Source organism: Cnephaeus nilssonii (genome assembly GCF_951640355.1).
Source record: "Cnephaeus nilssonii genome assembly, chromosome: 21".
NCBI lineage: Eukaryota > Metazoa > Chordata > Mammalia > Chiroptera > Vespertilionidae > Cnephaeus > Cnephaeus nilssonii.
Window position 1 is genome coordinate 4869990 of NC_137092.1, and position 24094 is coordinate 4894083.

General features: G+C 48.1%; 1 protein-coding gene across 2 annotated transcripts in view; it reads left to right on the forward strand.

Moving 5' to 3' along the window:
- Positions 1-24094, forward strand: part of NTNG1 (netrin G1) — a 238329-nt gene that overhangs the window by 175174 nt on the left and 39061 nt on the right. The window contains exon 6 of one of the 2 annotated variants that reach the window (XM_079761406.1): positions 1474-1937. The exons of the other annotated variant lie outside the window; for it this stretch is intronic. Within the exon in view, the coding sequence (XP_079617532.1) occupies positions 1474-1571 (98 nt within the window). The 3' untranslated portion in view covers positions 1572-1937. Of the gene's footprint in view, positions 1-1473; positions 1938-24094 lie in introns of those variants that run through there. 2 annotated transcript variants of the gene reach the window in all.

Consider the following 24094-nt stretch of genomic DNA (forward strand, 5'->3'; position numbering starts at 1 on the left):
ACAGACGCAGGCCTTGAGGTACAGCGGCACGGACGGGCCTTCGGGTGGGTGATTTGTCTGTAGTGCAACAGACACGCCTGTGCTCCTCCCAGGTCTGGTTGATTAAACCCAATCAGAGTTCTAGTCTGTTCTCCGATTTCTAGCCACGTTTCCCTTTTCAGCTTCTACCTGATTCTCCACCTACCTAAATATCTAGGACAGTGGTCGGCAAACTCATTAGTCCACAGAGCCAAATATCAACAGTACGACGATTGAAATTTCTTTTGAGAGCCAAATTTTTTAAACTTAAACTTCTTCTAACGCCACTTCTTCAAAATAGACTCGCCCAGGCCGTGGTATTTTGTGGAAGAGCCACACTCAAGGGGCCAAAGAGCCGCATGTGGCTCGAGAGCCACAATTTGCCGACCACGGATCTAGGACATGGCTCCATCAACGATAAAGAATTGTCCCCTATGACACTCCTAGACCCTTTGTCTTTGGAAGTCCTACTCCTCTCCCAGCCTTGCTTATGTCTTTTGCCAGGAATCCTATGAATCGTATCAGCCAGTCTTTGACTTCCCTGTCGTTTGCACTGCCCACGGGGCCTTTTGGAGGGAGGCCACTCAGAGGTGCAGGAGCTGCAGCGCTCAGAGTCCCCCTTTTTCTGCCTGACTGTAGCCCCGTCCCACAACCTGCTCCTTTCAGGCCTTGCGGGTGGCATTTGAGAGCAGACAGGGACCCCCAGGGAAGCAAGCGGAGGCGGATGGCGGAGGCCGCCGTGGCCATCGGCCGGTCTGACGTTTCAGAAATGGACGGATGGAAAGTGGTTCTCTGGGGCTGGGAGTGTTTCTGTGTGGGGCGTGTGGGGCGCGTGCTGCATGGATCTGTCACTGTACTGCTCACGGGTCATCTCATCCCCGCCTTCACCTCATGCCTCATCTCCGAGCATCAGCAGATGTTGACCTTTTACACACCCAATCGGGAACCCCAGTTCCGTGGGGCTTTGTTTTGATTTCGAAATCGCCGGTGGCCCGAAAGGATGCTGCGTTGTGCCTTGGGTAGATGTGTTCGGCTGTATGATTTATTGGGAACAGTTAGCTCCTGCATCCCTAACCAAAGCCCTCCCGCAGGTAGAGTGGGCGCCTGTGCCCCGCCTTCACCGGGCCTCTGGCTTTTCTCCGTGGAGTGCGGTGGGTGTTTCCTTAGATTTTTCCAGAAAACAGGATGTAAGAGCTTCCTGGGGTCACCCAACATCACGCAGGACTTGGGTTGCCTGGCTTTCAGGTCCAGCGACGTGTGATAGAACATCAGACATGGCTGCTTTAAGGGCATCCGCACGGTTCCTTCTTTGTGGGCTCAGGAGGCACTCTGCTGGATTCCTTTCCTCTCCAGGGCAGGAATTCATGATAGATGACCCACTGCCCGTTCCAGGGGGCACAGGAAGGGGGGTTCCAGGTACAAACCCTGGCCAGGGCTGTTCCCTTTATCCCACAGAAGGAATCAATGAACATAGTTCCACCAAGTATATACAGAAAGATGCCCTGACACTCAGGAGACCCATCATCCAAGAGCATCTCAAGGAACACGAATGATGTCTATGATCGACGTAAATTATTAACGTATGTAACCATAAGTTCACATACATACAAGGGCTCAAGAGTTGGAGCCCTGATAGATGTCGGTATAGATCTCAAACTGCCAACACCTGTATTAGGTCGGGTTCAAATGCATGGACAGAGTGGTCATCCTTTCTGATCATCTGCTAAACGTTTTTGAAACAAATTTCCCATTAAGGTCATTGGTAGCTGCTGTTGTCTCTCCATTAGGAAATAGGTTGTCCAGTCATCCCCAAAGGTCCTTGATTTCTCAAAACTCAGTCATTTCTGTGTGCTTTGGCCACCGCTGAAAAAAAACACTGGTGATGTTGTCAGCAATTAATGAATCCCGAAATAGATCATCCCCAGGAGCCCTGGTTACCTGAGGGGGTAGTAATTCATTCAGGTTTTTCCTTTTTTTCTCTTAATGTATTATGCCCTGATAAGCAAACTCACGATTTATTCAAGTGAACATTTGTTGATGCTGTTGATCCAAACTAATAGTTGGTTTGGTGTGGGCGTCTTTGTTAAGGTGGCAAACTAATTGTTACCTCCTAACATATATTATCTGGTCCTTGATCCTGAAAAGCAAGTGATTTCGCTAATTATGTGGAAACGTATCTTATAAAGAACATAATTAGAACAGCAAGCATTGGCCTACGGTGCAGATAGGTTTGTGTGGGTGATTATCACCTTAAAAAGGGATGAGACGAGTCGGAGGTTAAAGGTAGGCCATCCGTTGAAATGAAAGATCACGTCCGAAAACCCCATTTCAGAAACCTTGGAATTTTTTTTTTTTAATAAATCCAAGTATTTCTTTGAAAAGCAACAGAAGAAGAGAGGGGGGAACATTCTGTGAACCCAAGTAAACATGATTGCCTTAAATGACTTTCAGATGATTGGCATGAAAAGCATAGACGGTGGGTGGAGGTGTTTGGCCATCCCCTCCTCTCCAACTCGTTCAATTCGAGACGATCGTTCACGTAAGGGAAATAATTCCACTTTCCTGTTTGCTCTCACCATGAGCATTGCCTTCATCACAGAGTCAAATGTCCAACTCTAGTTTGATGGCATTGGCAGGACCAGTAAACAAGGGCAGCGTCACCTGCAGGGGCCCATCAGCCTGTTGGGAAAGTCTAGCCCAGTGGTCGGCAAACTCATTAGCCAACAGAGCCCAATATCAACAGCACAACGATTGAAATTCCTTTTGAGAGCCAAATTTTTTCAACTTAAACTATATAGGTAGGTACATTGGCATTAACTTAATTAGGGTACTCCTAAGCTGGCCTTTGCTAAAAACGTCCTCAATCTGATTGAGGCATGTGGCTCGCGAGCCGCGGTTTGCCGACCACTGGCCTACACCTGTTTTCCTACTTGAAAACCTTAGAGCTGGAGACCTTGTGAAAGTTGTTCTCCATGCAGCATCCAGAAATTTCTGTCCGCTGCCGATGTACAGAGGAAACCGGGATCGTGAGGAGAATCACAAGGTCAGCCCTGTCTCCACCCCCGAGGTTATTAGCGGCCGTGTTCATGCTACGCAGAGAGCGGCCTTGTTTGCTTTCCCCCTTCGCTTTAATACTTCTAAATCCCTCAAATAAAAGTTTCATTTGAATTGCCCTTTAACTAATTAGGTTTTATATAACGAGGTGGGGGAAGGATCAGGCTAGTGCAGCTCTGCGACAAAGCTGCATTCATTTTGAGCTGTTTGCTGATGTTCTAGGAGGAGAGCTGAGGGACTCGGATCTCTCATGTACCCAGTATCCTCATCTCAGATCCATTTCATATCTGTGTAACTAGCATCTCGCGCTCATGAAACCTTGGTGGTTACCCGAAAGTTGAATGAACATTAGGACACAGCTGCTTCCTTAATCCTGAAGACGAAATCAACTATCTTAATGAAGGAGGGGGAAGTATCCCCTTCCTTAAAAAAAAATATATATATATATATATATATCCGAGAGGGTTAGCGAATTTTATTGACAATTGCCCACCTTGAGCAAATTGACTTTGTTTCTGGCATTCATCTTGTCCCAGGCGATTTTAGAATGTTGAGCCACCTTTTAAGTGTGAGCTGATATCTGTACTTTATCTCTGTGGAGTGGGGGAACCTGGAAATTTCTAGCTTAAACCAAGATTTGCCAAGATCGCAGAATTGGTCCCAGGATGCACCTTCCAACGTGGGACTGTGAACCCCACACTAAGAGTGTGGGTGTCATTGACCTCCTGGGGTACCAGTGGCGGGCTGGCCGATGAACAGCTCTCCTTCCTGGGAAGCAGGAGACAGAGCTGCTGCGTAGAAGGAGGGGGATATTCCCTCATGTCTACAGAGCTCCATTAGGAGTGTGGAAAGTGAGGCTCAGAGTGAGCGAAGGGCTCGCCCAATGTAACAAGGCCAGGAAGGCCCGCCTGGCTCCTACAGCTGAAGCTCATAACATTAGACCCAGTGGAAGAGAGAAGCCAGAAGGAGCATCTCTGGATTTATTGATTCCCGCCGCAGACTCCTTCCCGCCCCTTGCCCTGCGCCTTGGGCCTCTTGGTCCCTGAACTGTCCATTTCTGTGCAGGGAACGTCAATGACCTGGGAAAACACAGAAATCCATATTTTTTAAATATATTTTTATTGATTTTAGAGAGGAAGGGAGAGAGAGAGACATCAATGATGAGAGAGAATCATTGATTGGCTGCCTCCTGCACACCCCCTACTGGGCTCAAGCCTGCAACCCGGGCATGTGCCCTTGACTGGGAATTGAACCATGACCTCCTGGTTCATAGCTCGACGCTCAAACACTGAGCCATGCCGGCCGGGCCATATTTTCGTTACAGCAGAAGTTACAGGGACCACGTCTGAGGAGAGGGAGTAGGGGAGTGTGTTCCTCTGGCACCCGACGTCCCCAGCATGCCGAGGAAGAGGGAGACGGCACAAATGTCAGATACATTGTAGAACACAGAACATTTCATGAAGTAAGCTCCGCAGATTAGAAAACATGCTCGCCCATAGTCTGTGACAGTAAAAACCTTTTCTCTTTTTTTTTTAAATCAAGACAGTCGCTTACAGCAAAATAAAATTGCGTGTCGTCTCAAGGACAGACCCACCGCTGTCACCTGACCGGTATCCTCCCCACCGGTTTAACGAGGCTGTGTTTCTGAGAACAGGCAGCACGCTGTGAAGATGGGAGATTACCCCACGCCTGGGGATTTCTGCTGGAAAGCTTTAGGGCTTTGTATGGATTCCTGTCTAGGCATCCATAATGCTGTCTCGGGGTCCCCTGAGGATCAGCCACAGTCACTGTATCAACCCGAGGGGCTGTAGGCCTCTGCCTCCACCCGAGATGCTCCCCGAAGTGGCACACTGAACGAGGGCTCACCAGCCCCCTCTCCGAGGTGGCTTTTTCTACCCAGGGTAGCTCCCTGCGCCCCACCCTATCGTAGAGCCCAAACATCACCTGAAAGTTCGTGTTTTTAGGAAACTTCAAGAGCTCTGTTCCAACATCATTTCACAGAGGAGGCCACTGAGGCTGAAAGGTCAGCTGTGTCCTCTCTCAGCTCGTGTCCATTTCTAAACCAGGACTCCTCACATGGCACCATGACATTGGGTCGTTGCCTTCTCGTTAAGTATGGAAAGCGATGGAGTAGGCTGTTCTAGAACACACAGGGAAAGGTGATCAGGATTTGCTCTGTGTTTAAATAGTGTCCACAGAGTCACAGAGTGAGGTGAACACCGCCTACGGTTCATGCTGAGTGAATGCCTTGTAACAGAAGACAAGGTAACATTCTAGTACACCCCTACTTAGCCTTCCGCTTCAAGCTTGCTTTCAGCTTGATACACTAGGGCAGGGGTCCTCAAACTTTTTAAACAGGGGGCCAATTCACTGTCCCTCAGACCGTTGGAGGGCCGGACTATAGTTTTTAAAAAAACTATGAACAAATTCCTATGCACACTGCTCATATCTTATTTTGAAGTAAAAAAACAAAACGGCAAAAACACCCGCATGTGGCCCGCGGGTGTTTTTGCCGTTTTGAGGACACCTGCACTAGGGACTCGGCAACCGACAGTCAGGTTTAGCAACTCTAACATAGTTCCTCCCAACTTGCAGCACAAAGAGTTTGCCTTGGGGTGCAGAGGAGAAAACAAAATTCTTCCAGAGCCCCATGCTTAGAACCAGAATCTCCGTTTTTCTGATTCACGGAAATGAACTTCGAGTGCCACAACCAAATTGTCACCTCACAATTCGTTCTGAGTTCACTCGTGAATGAAAAAGAAAAAGCAAATCGGGCAGGATACGTGTTGATGCACAGTCTAAACCGACGTGCTTCTAAACTTGAAAGAAACTTGGAAATTAGCATTTTTATCTTTAAATGTTAAAAATCAAGTCTTTTTAGAAGTCTTCCCAAAATAATTTCTATTGCTCTCTGAATAGTATTCATGGATGTTGGCCCTGGAACTGGGTTCCCTAAAGTAAGCTTTTTTTAACCTATGAGAATCACTTGCTTTGGGAACAGCTAAAATTGCAAAAAAACAGGAGGCACGCCATTATTTTCTCAACTTCAACTTCCACTCAGCAGGAACTGTTTAGGCGACAGTTATCTGATTTCTATTACAATGGCTCCCACAATTAGAATAACAAGAGCTGACATTTACTGAAAGCTCACTGCAGGGACAAGCAAATACTAATTCTGTAGCCCTGACAGGGACCAGCAGGTAGAATCATCACCCCCCTTCCACAGATGAGAAAGCTTAGACCCAGAGAAGGTAAGGAACTTGTCCAGGTGGGAGAGCTGGGATTCACATCTCTGTGTTACCGTTTTCTCCCATTTGTAATTTCTAACTCCTCAAACCAGTGGCCCACGGGTAGACATTCTCAGAAGCTTCATGTTATGCAAAGAACTTTTATTGGAATGGGATAGGATAATATAGAATTTGCCTCAATTATACTATTAACTAGAGGCCCTATGCACGAAATTTGTGCAAGGGTAGTCCCTCGCAGCCCTGGCTGCCTCGGGGCCCTGCGGCCCCACCCCCACCCCACCCACTGATCGTTCTGGAAGGTCGTTCCACCATCCAGTCTAATTAGCATATTAGCTCTTTATTACATAGGATATAGCCTCCAACATGCCTAATTTTTTTACTTCTGGGAATGAAACATTCGTTAGTAATATTTATTGAATATTTCTGGATCTTGGAGTAATAATAGTAACCAGACAATAACTGGCTAATTTTAAGTTGTTTTCGTTGCAATTATAAAATAAAATTTTAAAGGTTAGGATGAGATGATAAATTAAAAATCTCATGGCAGCCAAATAGTAAAGCATGTATGCACAGACAGTAAAATGCTATAGGGATTTAGGGGCCACAAATTTCCATATCTTTTTTAAGGACATTTTTCCTCCCAAGGAAAAACATAGCATAGAAATTGGTCCCAGTGGACACAGGCATAGATTAGATTAGGATTTTTGTATGACTGCTGATGGTCTTGACTTCTCATTGTTCAGGAAGGTTAGGCATCCCACATAATAAAACTTATTTGAAAAAAAAAAAAAAGTCTAATTATATTCCCAGGAAATACAAGGGCTAGGTACTCCCCACCCCCAAGAAACTGTCTTAAGTACATGACACAGAAGAAAATTATGTTCTAGGTAGGAGTCAGATGGTAACTGTCTATCTTGATAATTCCATACAGGCAAGAAACTAACAATTCAAAAGTAGAATGACATACATTAATTTTTATACATATAGGAAGACCCTTGAAATGGAACCCTGGCATCCTAGGGCCGTGGTCGGCAAACTGCGGCTCGCGAGCCACATGCGGCTCTTTGGCCCCTTGAGTGTGGCTCTTCCACAAAATACCACGGCCTGAGCTATTCTATTTTGAAGAAGTGTCATTAGAAGAAGTTTAAGTTTAAAAAATTTGGCTCTCAAAAGAAATTTCAATCATTGTACTGTTGATATTTGGCTCTGTTGACTAATGAGTTTGCCGACCACTGTCCTAGGGGAAAATCATAAGACACTAAGAAAAGAGTATATTAAACAAGACAAACCAGTCACTGAAACTGAACATATCACTTCTTTTTCCCTCTCCTACAGGAAAAAGTTAGAACCATGTCTACAAACTAAAATGTTCTTGATTTGATGCTAGTGATACCAATAATTTTTATTTAGAACCATAACAATGGTTTGAAATTTTTTGCTGAACAATTTCTAGAAATCACACTAATTTCTTGGAAATGCAAATTTTTCATTTTTCCAAAGTGATCATCCCAGTCCAAGTGGACTTGTGCTTTTCCCTCACCAGAGTGATCAGGGGACAAGCAGCATGCAGTCGACAACTGGCATATTTTGCCTGCCTGTTACCAAATGTCTCCTTAGTAACGCCCGGAGACAGATGTGGAAAATGATTACGTGCTTTTCCCATTCATAGATGCTGACAGCTATAGCAACACCCGCATTAAGATTTCCTTAGCTCTTGTGTGTATCATGCGCTCACAGCAACAACATATCAGCTCTCTAACAGATATTAAAAAACCAAAATTAGAGTGGAAGTTCCATGTCTTACACGAACGTTATTTGCTCTCATCTAATTACGGAGGAAACAACCGGATGATACCTGTTTACAGGCGCCGAGGCACTTGCTATCAATTACTCGGTTATTAGATATTTACGGAGGCCTTCTGCCAGGCTCTGCCCTTCCTCAAAGAGACCCGATCGAATTACGAGGATGAGAAACAGACCTGTGAGATGTAAGCCAGCGATATGCAAACGCCTGTTTCTCACGTGGCAGTGAGCAGCCAGGAGCACCGACAGTAGCCCCCCGAGTTCAGAGGGGAGAGCTCTCCTGTGGGTGCAGCTGGGCCCAGAGGACCACTCAGGAGGGGGTTGGGAACTGAGCTCATGGGATGGTAGTTCTGACTCATGAAATGACTGCTCTCATAGTAATGGCCTAGGCTCCTTAGCAAACATCCTTTCAAAGCATCCAGTCCTGATCCTGAGTCGTTGTTTTTTGGGGGTTTGTTTTTTTTTGTTTGTTTGGGGTTTTTTTTATTGTGTTTTTTTTTTTTAATTTATTGTTATTGATTTCAGAGAGGAAGGGAGAGGGAGAGGGAAATAGAAGCATCAATGATGAGAGAGAATCATGGATCGGCTGCCTCCTGCACGCCCCTGCAACCCAGGCATGTGCCCTGACTGGGAATTGAACCATGACCTCCTAGTTCATAGGTCGACGCTCAACCACGGAGCCACACCCGCTGGGCCTGAGTCATTGCTTTTTATACTGGTGAATCTAAGAAAGAAATTGCATCAATTCCTAAGTGAGCAATGCTTACCATTATTTCTGGATTGGAACCAATAACTCCAGACACGTATTTTGGGGTTAAAAACATCGTGAAAATAGATAGACGCACCCAAACTTACGCACCTTAGATAAGATCAGAGGCACCTCGGACCCTTCTCCTTCAGCCACAACCACCGGGCACCCCTCTCTTCCTTTCTCTGAGAAATTGCATAAGTAAAAATAGGAAATCAATCCATTTCTTCGCAGAGATAATGGCTCACACTTAAAACATACCCCAAAGAATCTCTCCGGGAAGACGAATGCAGCCCGTTGGTATCTGTAAATATAAATTGCAGAGCCCGGGATCCTCCAGGGAGAAATGACTCCTTCCCTGTTATCTCCCGGTTCCAGGCGCCAGCTGCCGACGGGGTCTGAATTGCTGCCGTCCCCCGTTTACGTAGGAAGATTCTAGGCGAAAGCAAATGGCCAGAGCTGGGCAGCGAGGGGGCTCTCTCTTTAATGTCCATTCAATGCTTGGGGAGTCATCAGGGGCTTGTCCTTGTGTGGCGCGGGCTTGTGTTGTGTGGAGCGCGTCACGGCAGAGGGGAAGGGCAGATGTGTGGCGTGTGTGTCTCCGTCCGTACGACTTTCTGTTTCTGACCCAATGGCATGAGAGCTGACAATAACGTGCCCTGATCTCTCCCCGATGCGTGCAGATCCTTCCAAGTTTAATAGGATATGGCCGAATATTTCTTCCCTTGAGGTTTCTAACCCCAAACAAGGTAGGAGCATGTGCAATTCCAACTGATGTAAAAGTCCCACCTGTGGAGGGGGAAAACGCAATATGCTAATTTTTTAGCACTACCTAAGAGCATTGTCATAAACGCCATGTCTTTGAAAGGACCGTACTTGGAAAAAAATGGTTCTGATATGGAGAGTGTCCCAGAAATACTCCAGGGAGAGATAGTGGGGGGGATGCGATGGGGAGGAGCTGTAGGCGCTGTGTTACACGGAATGGCAGGCCGTCTCAGGCCCACCCCAGCGTAGGGCACCAACAATGAGGCTTAACGGCTTGTGAGCGGCTCGGGCATCGCTCTCCTGCCTCCTCTTTACTTTTGTTCAGGAAACTCGACATCCGTTGCATTGAGGGTCGGGGACAATGAATGTCAAGGCAGGATGGCAGCCCCTAAGGAGACCAGCTTTCTTTTACTGCTGCTCTATCTTGACTTATAGAAGTTTAGATCTCTCTCTCTCTCTCTCCATCTCTCCCCCGCCCCATCCATCACGGTGCATCTCCTCTGGGGGGCCTTCCCCTCCCTCTTGTAATCCGCTCTGAATCCACAGCCACTTCCACTGGCCTTGAGAGCTGCCCGTGTTCCGTCTGCCCGCAGGGCCCTCGTTATTTCCTGACTTTCAGCATCAGACAGACAGACAGACATAAGAGAGACTGGCAGACGGCGGTGCGATGACCCGGGAGGAAACGGAACTTTTAAAAACTGGGCCCCAAAATGCATGAGACGCAGCGGAACGTTCCACTCGCACCAACACCGAGGCCGTAGCTCGATCTAGACAGAGAGAGGCGTTTATCCCGCTAGGCCAGTGGTCGGCAAACTCATTGGTCAACAGAGCCAAATATCAACAGTACAACGATTGAAATTTCTTTTGAGAGCCAAATTTTTTAAACTTAAACTTCTTCTAGCGCCACTTCTTCAAAACAGACTCACCCAGGCCGTGATATTTTGTGGAAGAGCCACACTCAAAATACAAGGGGCCAAAGAGCCGCGGTTTGCCGACCACGGTGCTAGGCAATTGCACTCTTGTGCCTCCTCCCTTCTCAGAAGAGAAAAGGGCATATCTTTCATTTCCCCTTCCTTCATTCCCTGCAGGGTGTTCCTTTTAAACTCCAATGAGCACAGAATTGGGGGACGTGGGGAAAGGGAGGACCCCGGAATAGCTGCTACACAGACAGCACGTTAGCAGGGCTGGGGGAGTCCGCTTGGAAGGCTGCGTTACCAGACCTCGAACCGAGGGCTGAAATGGAGACCATCCTAGCTAAGGCATCACTAGGAAATAGAATTATCGTAATCAAAGGCTCCGGATGGGTTTCCCCGAGTTCCTGCGCTCATCCGTGGGAGAAATGGAGCTCAATGTCAGCCGCAGCAGAGGCGTGCTGTGAGGAGTCGGGCGAGGGCTCGCGGTCCTACCCACTGAACTTCAGAGCTCAGCACATTAGACGGGACAGGCTCGAACACCGAAGACTCCGCCGCGAGTGCGGAGATGGACGGGCGTGGGCATCGCTCGGGCCCTGGGACAGAGCCGTGTCACTGTCTCGCTGTGTGTTCTGTGAGGGTCACGGGACACAAGGCTCTCAGCGTGTCCCCAGCCAATGCCGGCCACCCCCCCCCCACCCCCGCCCGTGAGGATGTGGGTAATGAGTTCAGGTGAACGTATCCGTGGAATAAAGTGCTAGAAGGTGCAATTTTAGCTGAAGGTGCGCTTCCCAGCGGAGGCCGGTTCTGGGCGGCCGTGATTTATCTTGTCAACATCCGCAGGGAGCGTCCGGCTCTATGCTGCTTGGGCTCTTTCCACAAGCAACTAGCTCCCCACGAGTGATGGGAAGAGAAACGGCGGGCAAACGTAGAGCAAAACCCCCACCAAGGTGATCCACGTGGGGAAGAAGGCTCCGTTTTTGAAAGGCAGACAGGTTCAAGGTGACCCTGAGACCCAGGCCCAGGTGCTGCTGAATGGGGAACCATGGTCACCATGGGCTGTGATGCCTTATCAGTTCAACAAAGGTCATGTAACCAGTGTGTAGGTAGCTTGTGGTCCCACAGGGAGAATAACATGGCAAACAGAGGCAATGAGATAGCTCAGTGGTCGGCAAACTCATTAGTCAACAGAGCCAAATATCCACAGGACAACGATTGAAATTGCTTTTGAGAGCCAAATTTTTTAAACTTAAACTTCTAACGCCCCTTCTTCAAAATAGACTCGCCCAGGCCGTGGTATTTTGTGGAAGAGCCACATTCAAGGGGCCAAAGAGCCACGTGTGGCTCACGAGCCGCAGTTTGCCGACCACGGATATAGCTGATCAACTCAACAAGGCAAACTACTGTGTTAAGAGAGGGACCCCAGGAGCCATATTGCTCCTGGACTGACCTTGCCTAACGGGATTCTGGATGGAAGTGGTAGTTATTCTTGCCCCTGAAAAGGAAGCCTCTAAGCTTTATTTCAGACAACATTAAGCCATTTTCAGCCAAAGATAAGACTCCCCTTCGTGATGGAAGAACAAACACAAGTCGCCATGTACGAGTAGGGCTCCTCCCCTCCCCCGTGGGTGGGTGATAAGCGGTGGCCGTGGGGACGTTTCGCGATGGTTTCTAATGTGCTGTTCATTCTTTTGAACCTGTCCAGTGGCTCCCAAAGTAGCTTTGCCAACAGTTCCTTCCGTTCAAGTTGCAAACCACAAGAGAGGTAGGCATTCTGGGATTCATACAGTGGTTCCCCCCGCGCGACGTGTTGTGAAACATGGCACTGTATGAATCTGGAATATCTGTGACGTGTACCCATCCGCTTCTTGGTGAGGCATGTGGACTGACGTTGAGCAGTGCATCCGATCGTCCCGGGAATGGCATCTGTAAGAGGGAGTGAGGGGAAGAAAAAAAAAAATTCACTCAGAAATTGGCTGCAAACCTACAATGCTGCAACGCTTGTTTCCCGAGAGATTCGTGTGTGAACAAGAACCAGAACAGCTTAGGTGCCCGTGTAGCACGCACATGAGAGTCTTAACGTTGTTATCCACTCGCATTGAGAACACGGAGTGTGGGCTTCAAGGATGCTTTTCATGAGGACAGAAGGGCAGGGTCTGTGTGTGGTGCCCACTTGACAATGGAACAAATGACATCCCTTGGGATTTCTACTTCCAAACCTTATTTGGCATGAATTTGAACCAATACCAGGGACACTCGACCCGGGGCCTAAGCAATGATCATGACCCGAAAGTAATAGGCCACATCCTTTAAGTGAGAGCCGGCAGCCTCTCCTCCGGGACTCATGTATGGCCCGTGCCAGGTGGCCTCTGTCGCTCAGTCACAGAATGAAGGTTTGTTGTTGTTGTTGTTGTTGTGTGATTTTCCCCCCAGGAAACCTAAAGACTCCTGTGCTTAGTTCGCCTTTTTCCTCTAAACGTCCCATGTGACAGGTGCGTCCTGTCGTCCACCCTGGACTGCTGGGCATATGTTTTTCGTTTTTGAAGTTAACACCTCTTCCCCATACATAGATTGATTAGCTACCTCCAATTTTGGTTCGAACCACTTGGTGAAAAATGACCGTAATAGCTTCCCCGTTCCTTAGCGAATGTAGCCACATCCTCCTCCTGAGTTTAATCAACGCCCAATAGGTCCTCCTGAGGCCCCTGGAGAAAAGGGGAAACTGGTCAGAACATGGGGAACGCAAAGACGGTAGGACTGACGCCACGCCTTACACCCCCTTGACCCCCCTTCCCCCAATGTGCTTTCACGCAGCAAACGTGAAGGTGCCCTTCTGAGGGGTTTCCAGGTGGATTGGAAACCCAGGGACTCTAACTCCTTTAGGGGCAGAGCAGCCCAGAGCTGGTGGTCACGCCTGTGTGTGTGTGTGTGTGTGTGTGTGTGTGTGCGCTCGCGCGCATGTCACAGGCGGTCATGAGGTCCTTTTGCCTCTGCCATGGCAGACCTGCCCAGAGGAAGCAGGGAGGTGACGGAGAAAGGGGGCGACAGGGCCTCTGGCCAAGTCCATGCCTTCCATGTCCTGTCAGCACGCTGGGTGCTCAGGAGGCCTCTTGACCTGGTCTTTGACCCCCGCCCCCTTCATCGGATCCCTGGTTTCTTGGTGTCACAGCACTAATAACGCCCACACAGCCCCCCGGAGGCAGGGAGAAGCCGCCTCGGGGTGTGCCAGGCAGAGCAAAGCCACAGCAGGGTTGGGGGGGGGGGCGGTCAGGGCCAGGAAACTGCTTCCCTCCCCCCCCGGGAGGGAGGGCGGCCCCTCTGAGCGCGGTGCCTGTTAACGCAGCGAAGGGGACATCCTGCTGGAGCTGGGATTCAGTCACCTTCCTTCTATCTCAAGTCCTTTTCCCAAGCCCTTCCTTTCTGAGTGAGCGAAAGGAATTTCCTCCAGCTCTGACTTGGAGTAAGTTTCCCTCATTAGGCCAAAAGAAGGAATCTGCCCACACCCCATTCGCAGTGCTCTGATATTGACCTCGGTAAGGCCCCGGGGGAGCAGTGAGAAAGAAGGCTTAACCCCTCCTCTCCCTGCCCCCCTTTCCCTCCCACACGCCTTCTCCCCAAGCCAGCCTCGGGGAGAGCCCCGCACTGCCTGTGCCTGGCAGGTGTGGGTCTGTCCTGGTCTGGAACGCCAACGTCGGACACGCCCTCTCCTTCCAGACTGCTCACGCTCATTGCTCCGAACCGGCCAGTGACTGAGCCCCTACCGACTCTCCTAACGGCCTGTCATGAGCTCATATATGTCTTATGGGGGATTTTGTCCCCCAGGGGAATGTCGGTTGTCACAGCTTGGGATATGCTATAACATACAGGACAACAAAGAATTGTTTGGTCCAAGATTTCAATAATGCCAAGGTTGCGAACCCCTGCAGGGTTTGTCAGGACGGGGCCTCGTTCATGCTGTCCCCCGGTACAAGGCGGTCCTCCGTACGCACCCGCTGCCAGTGCCTGGGGGCCATACCATGCAGAGGTGTTTGCAAGACCACCGCTAGGCCTGCTTGCACATCAGTAGTTAGCACTTGTCTGAAAAAAGAATAGGTACCGTCCACAGTGCAGTTTGAAGATTGAAACGTTACATAAAGCCACGGTCATTTTCAGGAATCTGGTTTTTCACGCCTAAATTGGACCTGTGTAGACCCATGGTCGGCTGTCGGCTAAGCCAGTCGTCGGCAAACTGCAGCTCCCGAGCCACATGCGGCTCTTTGGCCCCTTGAGTGTGGCTCTTCCACAAAATACCACTGCCTGGGCGAGTCTATTTTGAAGAAGTGGCATTAGAAGAAGTTTAAGTTTAAAAAATGTGGCTCTCCAAAGAAATTTCAATCGTTGTACTGTTGATATTTGGCTCTGTTGACTAATGAGTTTGCCGACCACTGTGCTAAGCTAATCACTAACTCAGTTATATCTTCCCGGGCGGCTGTCGGTTTTCTAAACTCTCTAATGTACAGGATACAGCCAGACTCTTAGGGAATACGAATGGTGCGGGAGTGAATTTAAACAGTTTTCCTCTGTCTCGTCCTCTGTCTCCCCGGGACCCTCGCGGGTTCATTGACCGCCCAGTCCACAGCTGTGAGTGTGTACGATGTGCCGGGTGATGTCCTGAGTTCTGGGGTTACACCAGGGATCCAGCAGACCCGGCTGGGCCCGTGTATTGACAGTCAGTGCAGGGGAGAGATTTCTTCTTAAACATGCTTTTCCGGTTCTGTAAATTCTGTGGGGAAAATGAAACGGGCTTAGGAAATTGGGGGATCCGTGTGTCTGGGTCCAGGGTTCTTACTGCAGACAGAGTGGTCCCAGAATTCTCTTTGAGCGGAGAACTAAAAGCGAGGAAGCAGGTCCCAGGGGTGCCAAGAGGAGGAGTATTCCAGACAGCGTGAACAGCACATGCAAAGGCCCTGGGGTAGGACTTGGCATGTGGCAGAGCAACATGGAGGCATTTTACAGCCAGTGAGGGAGAGGGTGACAGCAATGAGCCCCCAGGAAGCCCAGGGGCCACATCCACGGGGGATGAATGAGCTGGAGCTCGGCCTGTGAATACGAATGACCCGGAGATCCCTTAGGGTTAGGAGCAGAGGGACGTCATGGCCTCATTGAAGTTTTCAGAGAGTTGCTCTGACTGCTGCGTGGAGAGGAGACTGTCACGGGGTGGAAGCCAGGACAGCAGTTTGGGGACCATCCCATAGTCCAGGTGGGGGAGGGGTGATGGTGGCTGTAACTAAGGCGGTGGCGGTGCGGGGCGGAGAGACTTAGGATGTGTTTTCAAAGCACAGCGAGGGGCTGCTGCTGGTTTGGCGGCCAGGGAGGGCAACGCGAGGTGTGGCGAGCAGATCGGGGCGTGCTGAGTGACGGGAGGCGTGGCCTTGTCACTGAGCTGGTGGCCCCGGGCTGAGCAGCACGCGGGGACGGTGCCCGGAGCTCCGAGGGGAGTGGGGTGGAGTTGAGATGTCTATTTGGCGTCTGAGTGAGACACGAAGAAGGCAGCTGAGCGTCTGTCCAGATGAAGTCTCGCTAGCTGACAGGGGCGTTGGCCCCGCTGGGGGAACTCCAGTAAAACCTCCATACAATTCGGACGAGGGAGGTGTCCCTTAAAGCCGAAAGTCTGTTATATTATAAAGTAGGTTTTCCGAATACATGTTAAAAAAAAATGACAAATTAGTTTACCTGCTTTGACTTATGCAGACACATTTGTGTAATTAAAAGTAAGTATGTATGAAAAGTTTAGCTTCACAGAAAAGCTGTCTATATGCATTCCTGTCACTTTAAATCGATACTGAACAGGTCTAGTACATGCAGGCCTTCACCCGTCACCTGATGGCAGATGCGCACGGCTGGGCGGGGCTTAGCACACGTGGGAACACGCACCCGTTCCACCTGCTGCAGAAGTCCCACCACGTGACCGCAGGACCAGTTAACGCTGGTGATGCCGTGTGATCACGTGCTAATCGGTCTCAGAACCCTTGGGTTTAAATATGTGGACTGTAGTTGTAGGTATGTGACATTTAGCTATGTTGGTCAAATTACTACCGTGTTTTTCCCCCACAAAGGGCCTATTGGCTAACGTTCGTTAAGAATAACAGTGAATTAATAACAAAAAAAAATAACCTGTTTATTTAATTTAAGCAAATCTTGGTTAAAAACATACAGACCAAAAATGTTGTCCGTTAAATCCAAAGTCTGTTAAATGGAGGTCTGCCAAATCGGGGGTTTACAGTGTTTTGGGAAGGTTAGCATGTAGATGGCGTGGAAAGTCATGAAGCTGGATTAACCTTTTGCACTCGGATGTCGAGTGTGACTCGACACGGTTAGCATTAGAATAAAGGAATTGAGAAAAAAGCAAGCGAGTGCAAAGGGTTAAAAAATAGCAACAGCCCGCGCCGGTGTGGCTCAGTGGGTAGAGTATCTGCCCAAGGACTGCAGGATCCCAGCTTCCATCCCAGTCAAGGGCTTGCACCTCAGTTGCAGGCTTGATCCCTGGCCTTGGTTGGGGTGAGTCCAAGAGGCAACCAATCAATGTGTCTCTCCCTCATCCATGTTTCTCTCCTTCTGTCTCTCCCTCTCCCTTCCACTCTCTCTAAAACTCAGTGGAAAAATATGTCCTCAGTGTGGATTAACAAACAAAACAAACCTTGGCTCCAGGGTGAGTCTAAAGGGCAAAGAGGGCCAATGATTGCTCCCTGAGACATGTGAGCAGACGGGGCAGGGAGGGAGGGGAAACAATGGTGGGCGTGGAGGAGGAGGAGAGAGAGAGAAGCCCCCTGCTCAGGAAGGTTGCCAGGCAGCTCCGAAGGCTCCATGAAGGGTTATGGTCATGAACTTAAAGTGAGACTGGTTTCGAAACGGTTGGATAAACCCCCCACATTCAGCCGCTAGGTGTATAGGTACAGAGAGCTAGAGAGTTGGCTATAACCAGGACCAGATTTGCCCAGGAGACAATGATTGAGGTGAGGGGGGCAGGGGACGAGGGAGTGAGGATATGTGAAAGGAAGGAATTACCAGGATGGACCATGCACTCCACTCTTGGGAAAAGGGATGGGAGGAGATGGTAGGTTCATGAACTGGACGATCAAAGAGTCATTGAGCTGTTCCTTCCGGATCTTAAGATGCTGATGCATCTCAGACGATAGCATGAATGTTCATTCATGGATTCTGTGCCTATTTTGGGAAGACTCGTTGCTGGAAAGTGGTAAATTCACAGAATACTGAAAACGAATACGGCAGTTTCAGAATTACATTTGAAACTTCTTGCATTTATCTAGTGTCCTCATGTTTTTCAAATCCTTCTCAAAGGTCTTTTTCTCATTTTACATTCTCAAGTATACATCACAGCCAAGGAAGGCAACTTTATCAAAGTCTGGGAAGAATCATAGAAGTGTTAAAAAAAAAAATCAAGTGACCATTACCCACAAATTCCTAGATTGTCAGGCATGTAAAATATTCACTTACCTTCTGAAGTAAGTTTATAATGTTGGGTGCTGAGCTATGTAGGATTCTGTGTATCGCTATATAATTACTTATATAATTTATATTATTTAACTCTTCTCATCAAAAGTAATATATTGGCTTTCCAAAGAGGATCCAAAAACAAATAGTTAATGTCATCCCAGAAACGTGTACTATTCCTTAAATGCAAAAAAATCAGTGCCAATCACGTTTGACATATCTCTGGACATTCATGGACTGGGTTCAAGAGTGTGGAACTTGGAAATCTACAGATACCTTTTTTTCCTTGGATAAACTTGGCCAGATGGAGCTCAGATGTGGTCTGGCCATGGGGCAGATGTTACCGAACCCTCAGACACCCACAAAGGAACCAGGTCATGAAACTTTCCAACTTCCTGCCTCTGCACACACTACTCCTTTCCCCTGGAACGCTCATTCCCTCTTTCTTTTCCTTTTTTTTTTTTAAGTACACTCGACCTGCCCTCAGGAGGTTTCATACTAAGTCCAGTGTGAAGTCAGTTTCCCTAGCTCCTCTGGAATTCCTGAATTTCTCCCGAGGCTGCGTGTGGCACCATGGGTGTTCTGACCCAAGCCATTCTGTTTTCTATCTGAGCACCTGCTTGTCTTACCCACTCAACTAGCTTCTTAACAACGGGGACTCCTGCGTCGTTCTGAAAAGCTCCTAGGATGAATATATGCCATCAAGGATGCTTTTGACACACAAGATGTTACATTAGGTGCACCGAGGACCAACCTGGGGTAGGGGCCATGAAGGACGACCGCTGAGGACCCCTTCCGGAGAGGGGCAGCCCCCTCCTCAGGAGGCCAGGCAGCTGGGAGACGTCCTTGGGAACGAGATTTCAGACGAGGGTCTCCTCCCTGCTACCACTTCTCTGAGGTGTCTCCAGGCCAAAAAGATTCTCCCTGTTTCGAACACTCAACCAAGGAAAGCTTCCGAGGCCTTTTAGGTTCCCTCGTGAGTCAGAAATGCCACCTGGAGGAAACTGTAACTCGGGGAGATCTAGTGTATCGGGGCGAAATGCTTGTTGTTTCCTGAGAGAATTGAATTTGGTGACCTGTAATTCTAGTATTGTTTTTTTTAACTTGGCATGCCCTAAAACTACTAAACTTATGCACGTATCTTCTTACCCCACCTCCCACATTGGGGTCCCAAGGCTTCCCTGTCCTCTCCTCGCGCTGGGTCCCCGGATGCCCATCTCCATCCCCACCCAGCACACCTGCCATGAGACAGACAGCCTTCCCTAGGGGCAGCGGCTCGCCCTCAGGAACCTCCCCTTCTTCTTGCCTCTGGAGTCCCCAAGATGCTGACCCTGTTCCTGGGACCACCCACTCTTCACCACGTCCAGTGGCCTCCTCTGCTTCTGTCCGAGTTTTACGTCATTCTGTCAGAACCTTGACCTCAGCTCTCTGCTGTAGTAACTGGCTCTCCACTACATAAATCCATAGCATTCTGAAGGGTAGAAACATGTTAATTTAAAAAAAAAAGAAGAAGAAGAAGAAGAAGGCTAGTCTTCTTCCTTCTTCCTTATTCATGTGTGATTGTGCTTATTCATTTTTATTTTGGTCATCAAAGGCAATCCTTCCAAAATTTTATCTAGGACAAAAGGTTAACTTGGCTCCTCCCATCGTGCCTGGCACATGGTAGACAAACCCAATAAGTATTGATTGAATGCACGAATGAGTGGATGGATGGATGGGCTCAAATCGTGACTGTCTTTGGCTTCCTAGTGAGATAACATGAAAGCCAGGCATTAGTAAGAGGAGTGCTTTTAGGTAAACAAGGTTTGCAGTGCCATGGTTGACTTTCTTCTTAGATGTCCAGCGAGGTCCACCCCCCTCTTTTGAGAACACAAATTAGATTCCCCATCTAGTTATCCCTCACCTTTTTTTTAAGGGTCTGATTGGACCGTTGCGGCTACCAATAGAGGCTTTGTCTCTATCACTTCTTTTAAAAAGGTTGAATTCGATGAACAACCTCTTGCTTTGGTTGAGATGCAACAGAGAGAACAATCCAGTCCCTCTCCACCCTTCCCCGCCTGTCCTCGTCCTCTCGGCTCCATTTCCTCGGCTAGTTCTTATCGTTGTCACCCCTAAGCGTCAGAGGCGCCGCCAACATTTTGAGGAGACAAGGGGGAAAAAAAACCTGGGGATACAGTAGCTGCCTGATCTTTCTATTGTAGAAGACTTAGCTTGAAACTTGGAAGGAGAAGAAATACCAAGAACCCCTGTTTTTACACGAATAACCTCCCTGCTCTTTATACGTTCTCTCACCTGCTAGCAAACATGCAGATCTGGCCTGGCAAACCCCTTTCAGAGGCCCTCTTGCCTCTTGACATTTGGGGGAAGAAAAAACACACACAAAAACAAAGAATATCTAGTTGTCTGGACCCCTATTCAATTGGCCATGACTTCTGTGAACCCCTGACCGAGTTCCTCTCTTGACATCCTGGATAGCGAGAGACTCGAATCCAAGGAGCCGTGGGTGATGACCGAGTCAGGCCTTAGATGCTCACACGCTTCCCCTCCTCTCCTGTCAGTCCGCAAAGACGGGGAGGAAATGGGGCAAGGGATGCAAAGACAGCAAAGTTCTCGGTGAGCAAAAATGAGGCGCTGGCATCCCCGGAAGCCAAGCCTTCCCGCATATTAAAAGGTGTGCACCTGCCAATGCTTCTGTTCGTCTTGTCTGCCGAGACTCGACAACCTCCGTCATGTTCTGAATGTCCAGCCCTTTCTCTCCCGCTCGAAACAGATGCTCCCTCCATGCCCGTCACAGCCACCTGCCGCCGCCCTGTGTCCTGTCGCACCGCATCGATGCCATGCCATGCCTCCATCTCTCCTCCACCCCCCATTCTATCCGAGCATGTAGTGTGCGATGACTCTGACGCTACCGGATACGCCCTGTATACGTGTCTCTTCTTCCTTGCAAGATTGTGAATGCTTCGGCCACTCCAATCGGTGCAGTTATATCGATCTGCTAAACACAGTCATTTGCGTGAGCTGTAAGCACAACACTAGAGGGCAGCACTGTGAGCTATGCAGGCTGGGCTACTTCCGCAATGCTTCGGCACAGCTGGACGATGAGAATGTGTGCATAGGTCAGTGCCCTTCTCCTTTCAGCTACTGTTCTGTGCCTTTCCCGCGGTGGGGAGCTATGGAAGGCCGAGAGGCTGGGGGTGTGCCCCACGGCCGAGCCAGAAGGAACTTTCTCGACGGGGAAAGCATCCCTGGGGTAGACTGAAACTTCACGCGTGCTGGTTGAAGTCGTAGTTGGGGGAGGAGATGGCGAATCCTTACGTGACTTGCTTTAAACCTTTTGCACTCGGATGTCGAGTGTGACTCGACACGGTTAGCATTAGAATAAAGGAATCGAGAAAAAAGCAAGCGAGTGCAAAGGGTTAAAGATAATGAGCTGAAAAATGTTCCCGAGATGAAGGAATTTTCGATTTTTCTTTTGCATGAATTCTTAAAACCTGGTCATTTCAACCTAACCTTAAAGTGAAGCTATGCATTCAACATCCAAAATGGGGACTCCTTATAGGGGCCTGAATTATCGATGTGGGAAGTTAGGATACAACCTCTTGCCCATAATCGCTAATCAACAAATAGTGGTTGGTTACAAATATTGCCATTTGTAACGGAGAGCCACATGCGGCTGGTCATGTAGAAAAGTCTTGCCTGCCTTTTTCATCCATAGAGAAGAAATTCCATTTATTGGATTTTTCTGCAGTCCCCCAAAAGAGAAGCAGTTTCTCAAAATTATTCTAGATGATTAATTCTCTTAGCTTCGTGAGCCCTGGAAAATGGAGTCCACGGGGTTGGGTCTCTGGGGCGCTGTCCCCACCCACCATGACGGTTGACCATGTCAACTGGAGAGAATCAGGTGGCCTTCCCATCCCCCTGCCTGTGCATAGTGGGACCTGTCTTTAAGAAAGGGAGATGATGGGAAAGTAAGAACCAATAAATGGAATTTCACATCATCATTTACTAGGGAGAAATGCATATATTCAAAATGGTGAGGGCTGTGTATCCGTTACCACACCAGTAGGTATAACCATATAAGCAACCCATTTTAAAGGTAGAATATTTCACATAGAGACTAATTTCAACAGAATATAGGAGCTGAAAAATGACAGATGGTCTTTTCATAAAAAAAAAAAAGGAAACCAATCAATATGAAATTGTGGGATTATCATTCTCCAATTGGATTGCCCAGGACATATAGGTATTTGCCAAGTGTCTCATTTAAATAGCTGTACACCTTGTTTTGAATTCAGTTGGGCCAACTTTACATTCGGCTGTGTATGTCTCCAGTATGTCCTATTTTTCAAAGCCCTCCTCACTTATCATTTGTGAGTTAGTGGAGAAATCACTGGACTTAGAGGCCGGAGACCTGGGTTCAAGTCCCAGTGTGCTATTTAATAGCCGTGGGCCTTAGGTAAGTCATCTGAGAACCCCTGGTCACATTGGGATCCTACAGGATGCACAGCAAACACTTGGCAAATTGTGGGCTGACGTGTGAATGTGGTTTTTTTACTTGACCCTCATTAACAAAGCCATGTGTGTGTGTGTGTGGGGGGGGGGGGGGTCAGGGGGTAAGTGTTCCACTGATAATTTCCCATTTTTCTAGTTGAGAAAAGTAAGGCAAGTTGACCCACATCTTACGGCGTTAGCAAAGAGTCCCTTTTCTGACTTCAAAGCTTGAACATGTTCTCCCAGCCACCCTGACCCAATTAGCAAAGCTATGCTTCTCAGACTTTTACTTATAGAATTTTTTTTATTAATCTTTATTGTTGAAAGTATTACATACGTCCTCTTTTTTCCCCCCATTGACCCCTTCTTAGCCCACCCCCGCCCCCTGCCCCAGGCCCTCACCACCCTATTGTCTGTGTCCATGGGTTATGCATATACACATACAAGGTCTTTGGTTGATCTCTTCCCACCCACCCCCGCCTTCCCTCTGAGGTTCCACAGTCTGGAATGCTTTTTGAATGAGAGCCACAATTCCACTCCAACCCTAGGAACAGAAATTCAGTTGCCTTTCTAACACAACGGGGTTACAAAGACTTGAGGAGATTACTAACAACCCAAAGGCATGTAGCTGTCTGCATTCTGAATGCGGAGTTCCATGTTGCTGAATGTCATCTGTAAAAATATATAAATGCCACACTATAAATATGGAAGCAAGAGAAAAGGTAAAATAAATAGGAGCGCAGGGATGAAATCCAATTATTTTTATTTATGTACGATTAAAAGGTTTTACTTAATTTCATAGTACTTGAAATAAATTAAAGAAAAAGGCCTCAAGAGAAAAGATTTTTTATCCCCGGGACTTTCTCATTGCAGGTAATGTAACAAAGCCCCAATATGTTTTATTTGGAGTAATATTCTATTCTGAGGACGTTGGGCCTTTTTCCAGTCCTAAAATAACCTATGAAGGACAAACTCTGTGCTCCCCCTCCGATTCTGAGAGAGATAGTTGTATCATAAATCCATGCTTGATGATCCACAGACAGGAAGACAGCCCATTCCGCTTTTGTCTTTTAAAACATAAGCTGCCGATAAAATATGGAAAGCTTAAATAGACATTTTTTATTTATTTTTGCTTTTAAAAAAAGTCAAGAGCCATTGTATTTGTTGTTTTTGTTTTTTTCCATTTCTAGAAAGTGTTCATTAAAATTCCAAACCTTCAGGGAACATTAGAAATTAGAAATCTCTGGGGAGCACGTATTTTCACTCTTCAAACCAAAGAAAGGACTTGGTAAGCACACTGACGGGTGTTGTGAGGTGCCGTTATCTACATTAGCCAGTAGCTACAATGTCCCCCACACACCAGCTCCTTAAATTGTGGCCCTTTTCCTAAGGGGAGGGGTTGTTTTTAGAGAATGAACTGAAAAGTGTGGCCAGCTGGTATAAGCAATGGTCTGTCTTTTGTCTTTAGTCTGTATACGCATATGTGCAATGAATCAGTAACATTGAGATTCCAGTTTTCCCACATGAGGGGCCAAGGGCAGGGAAATCGGGACTGAGGCTGGGGG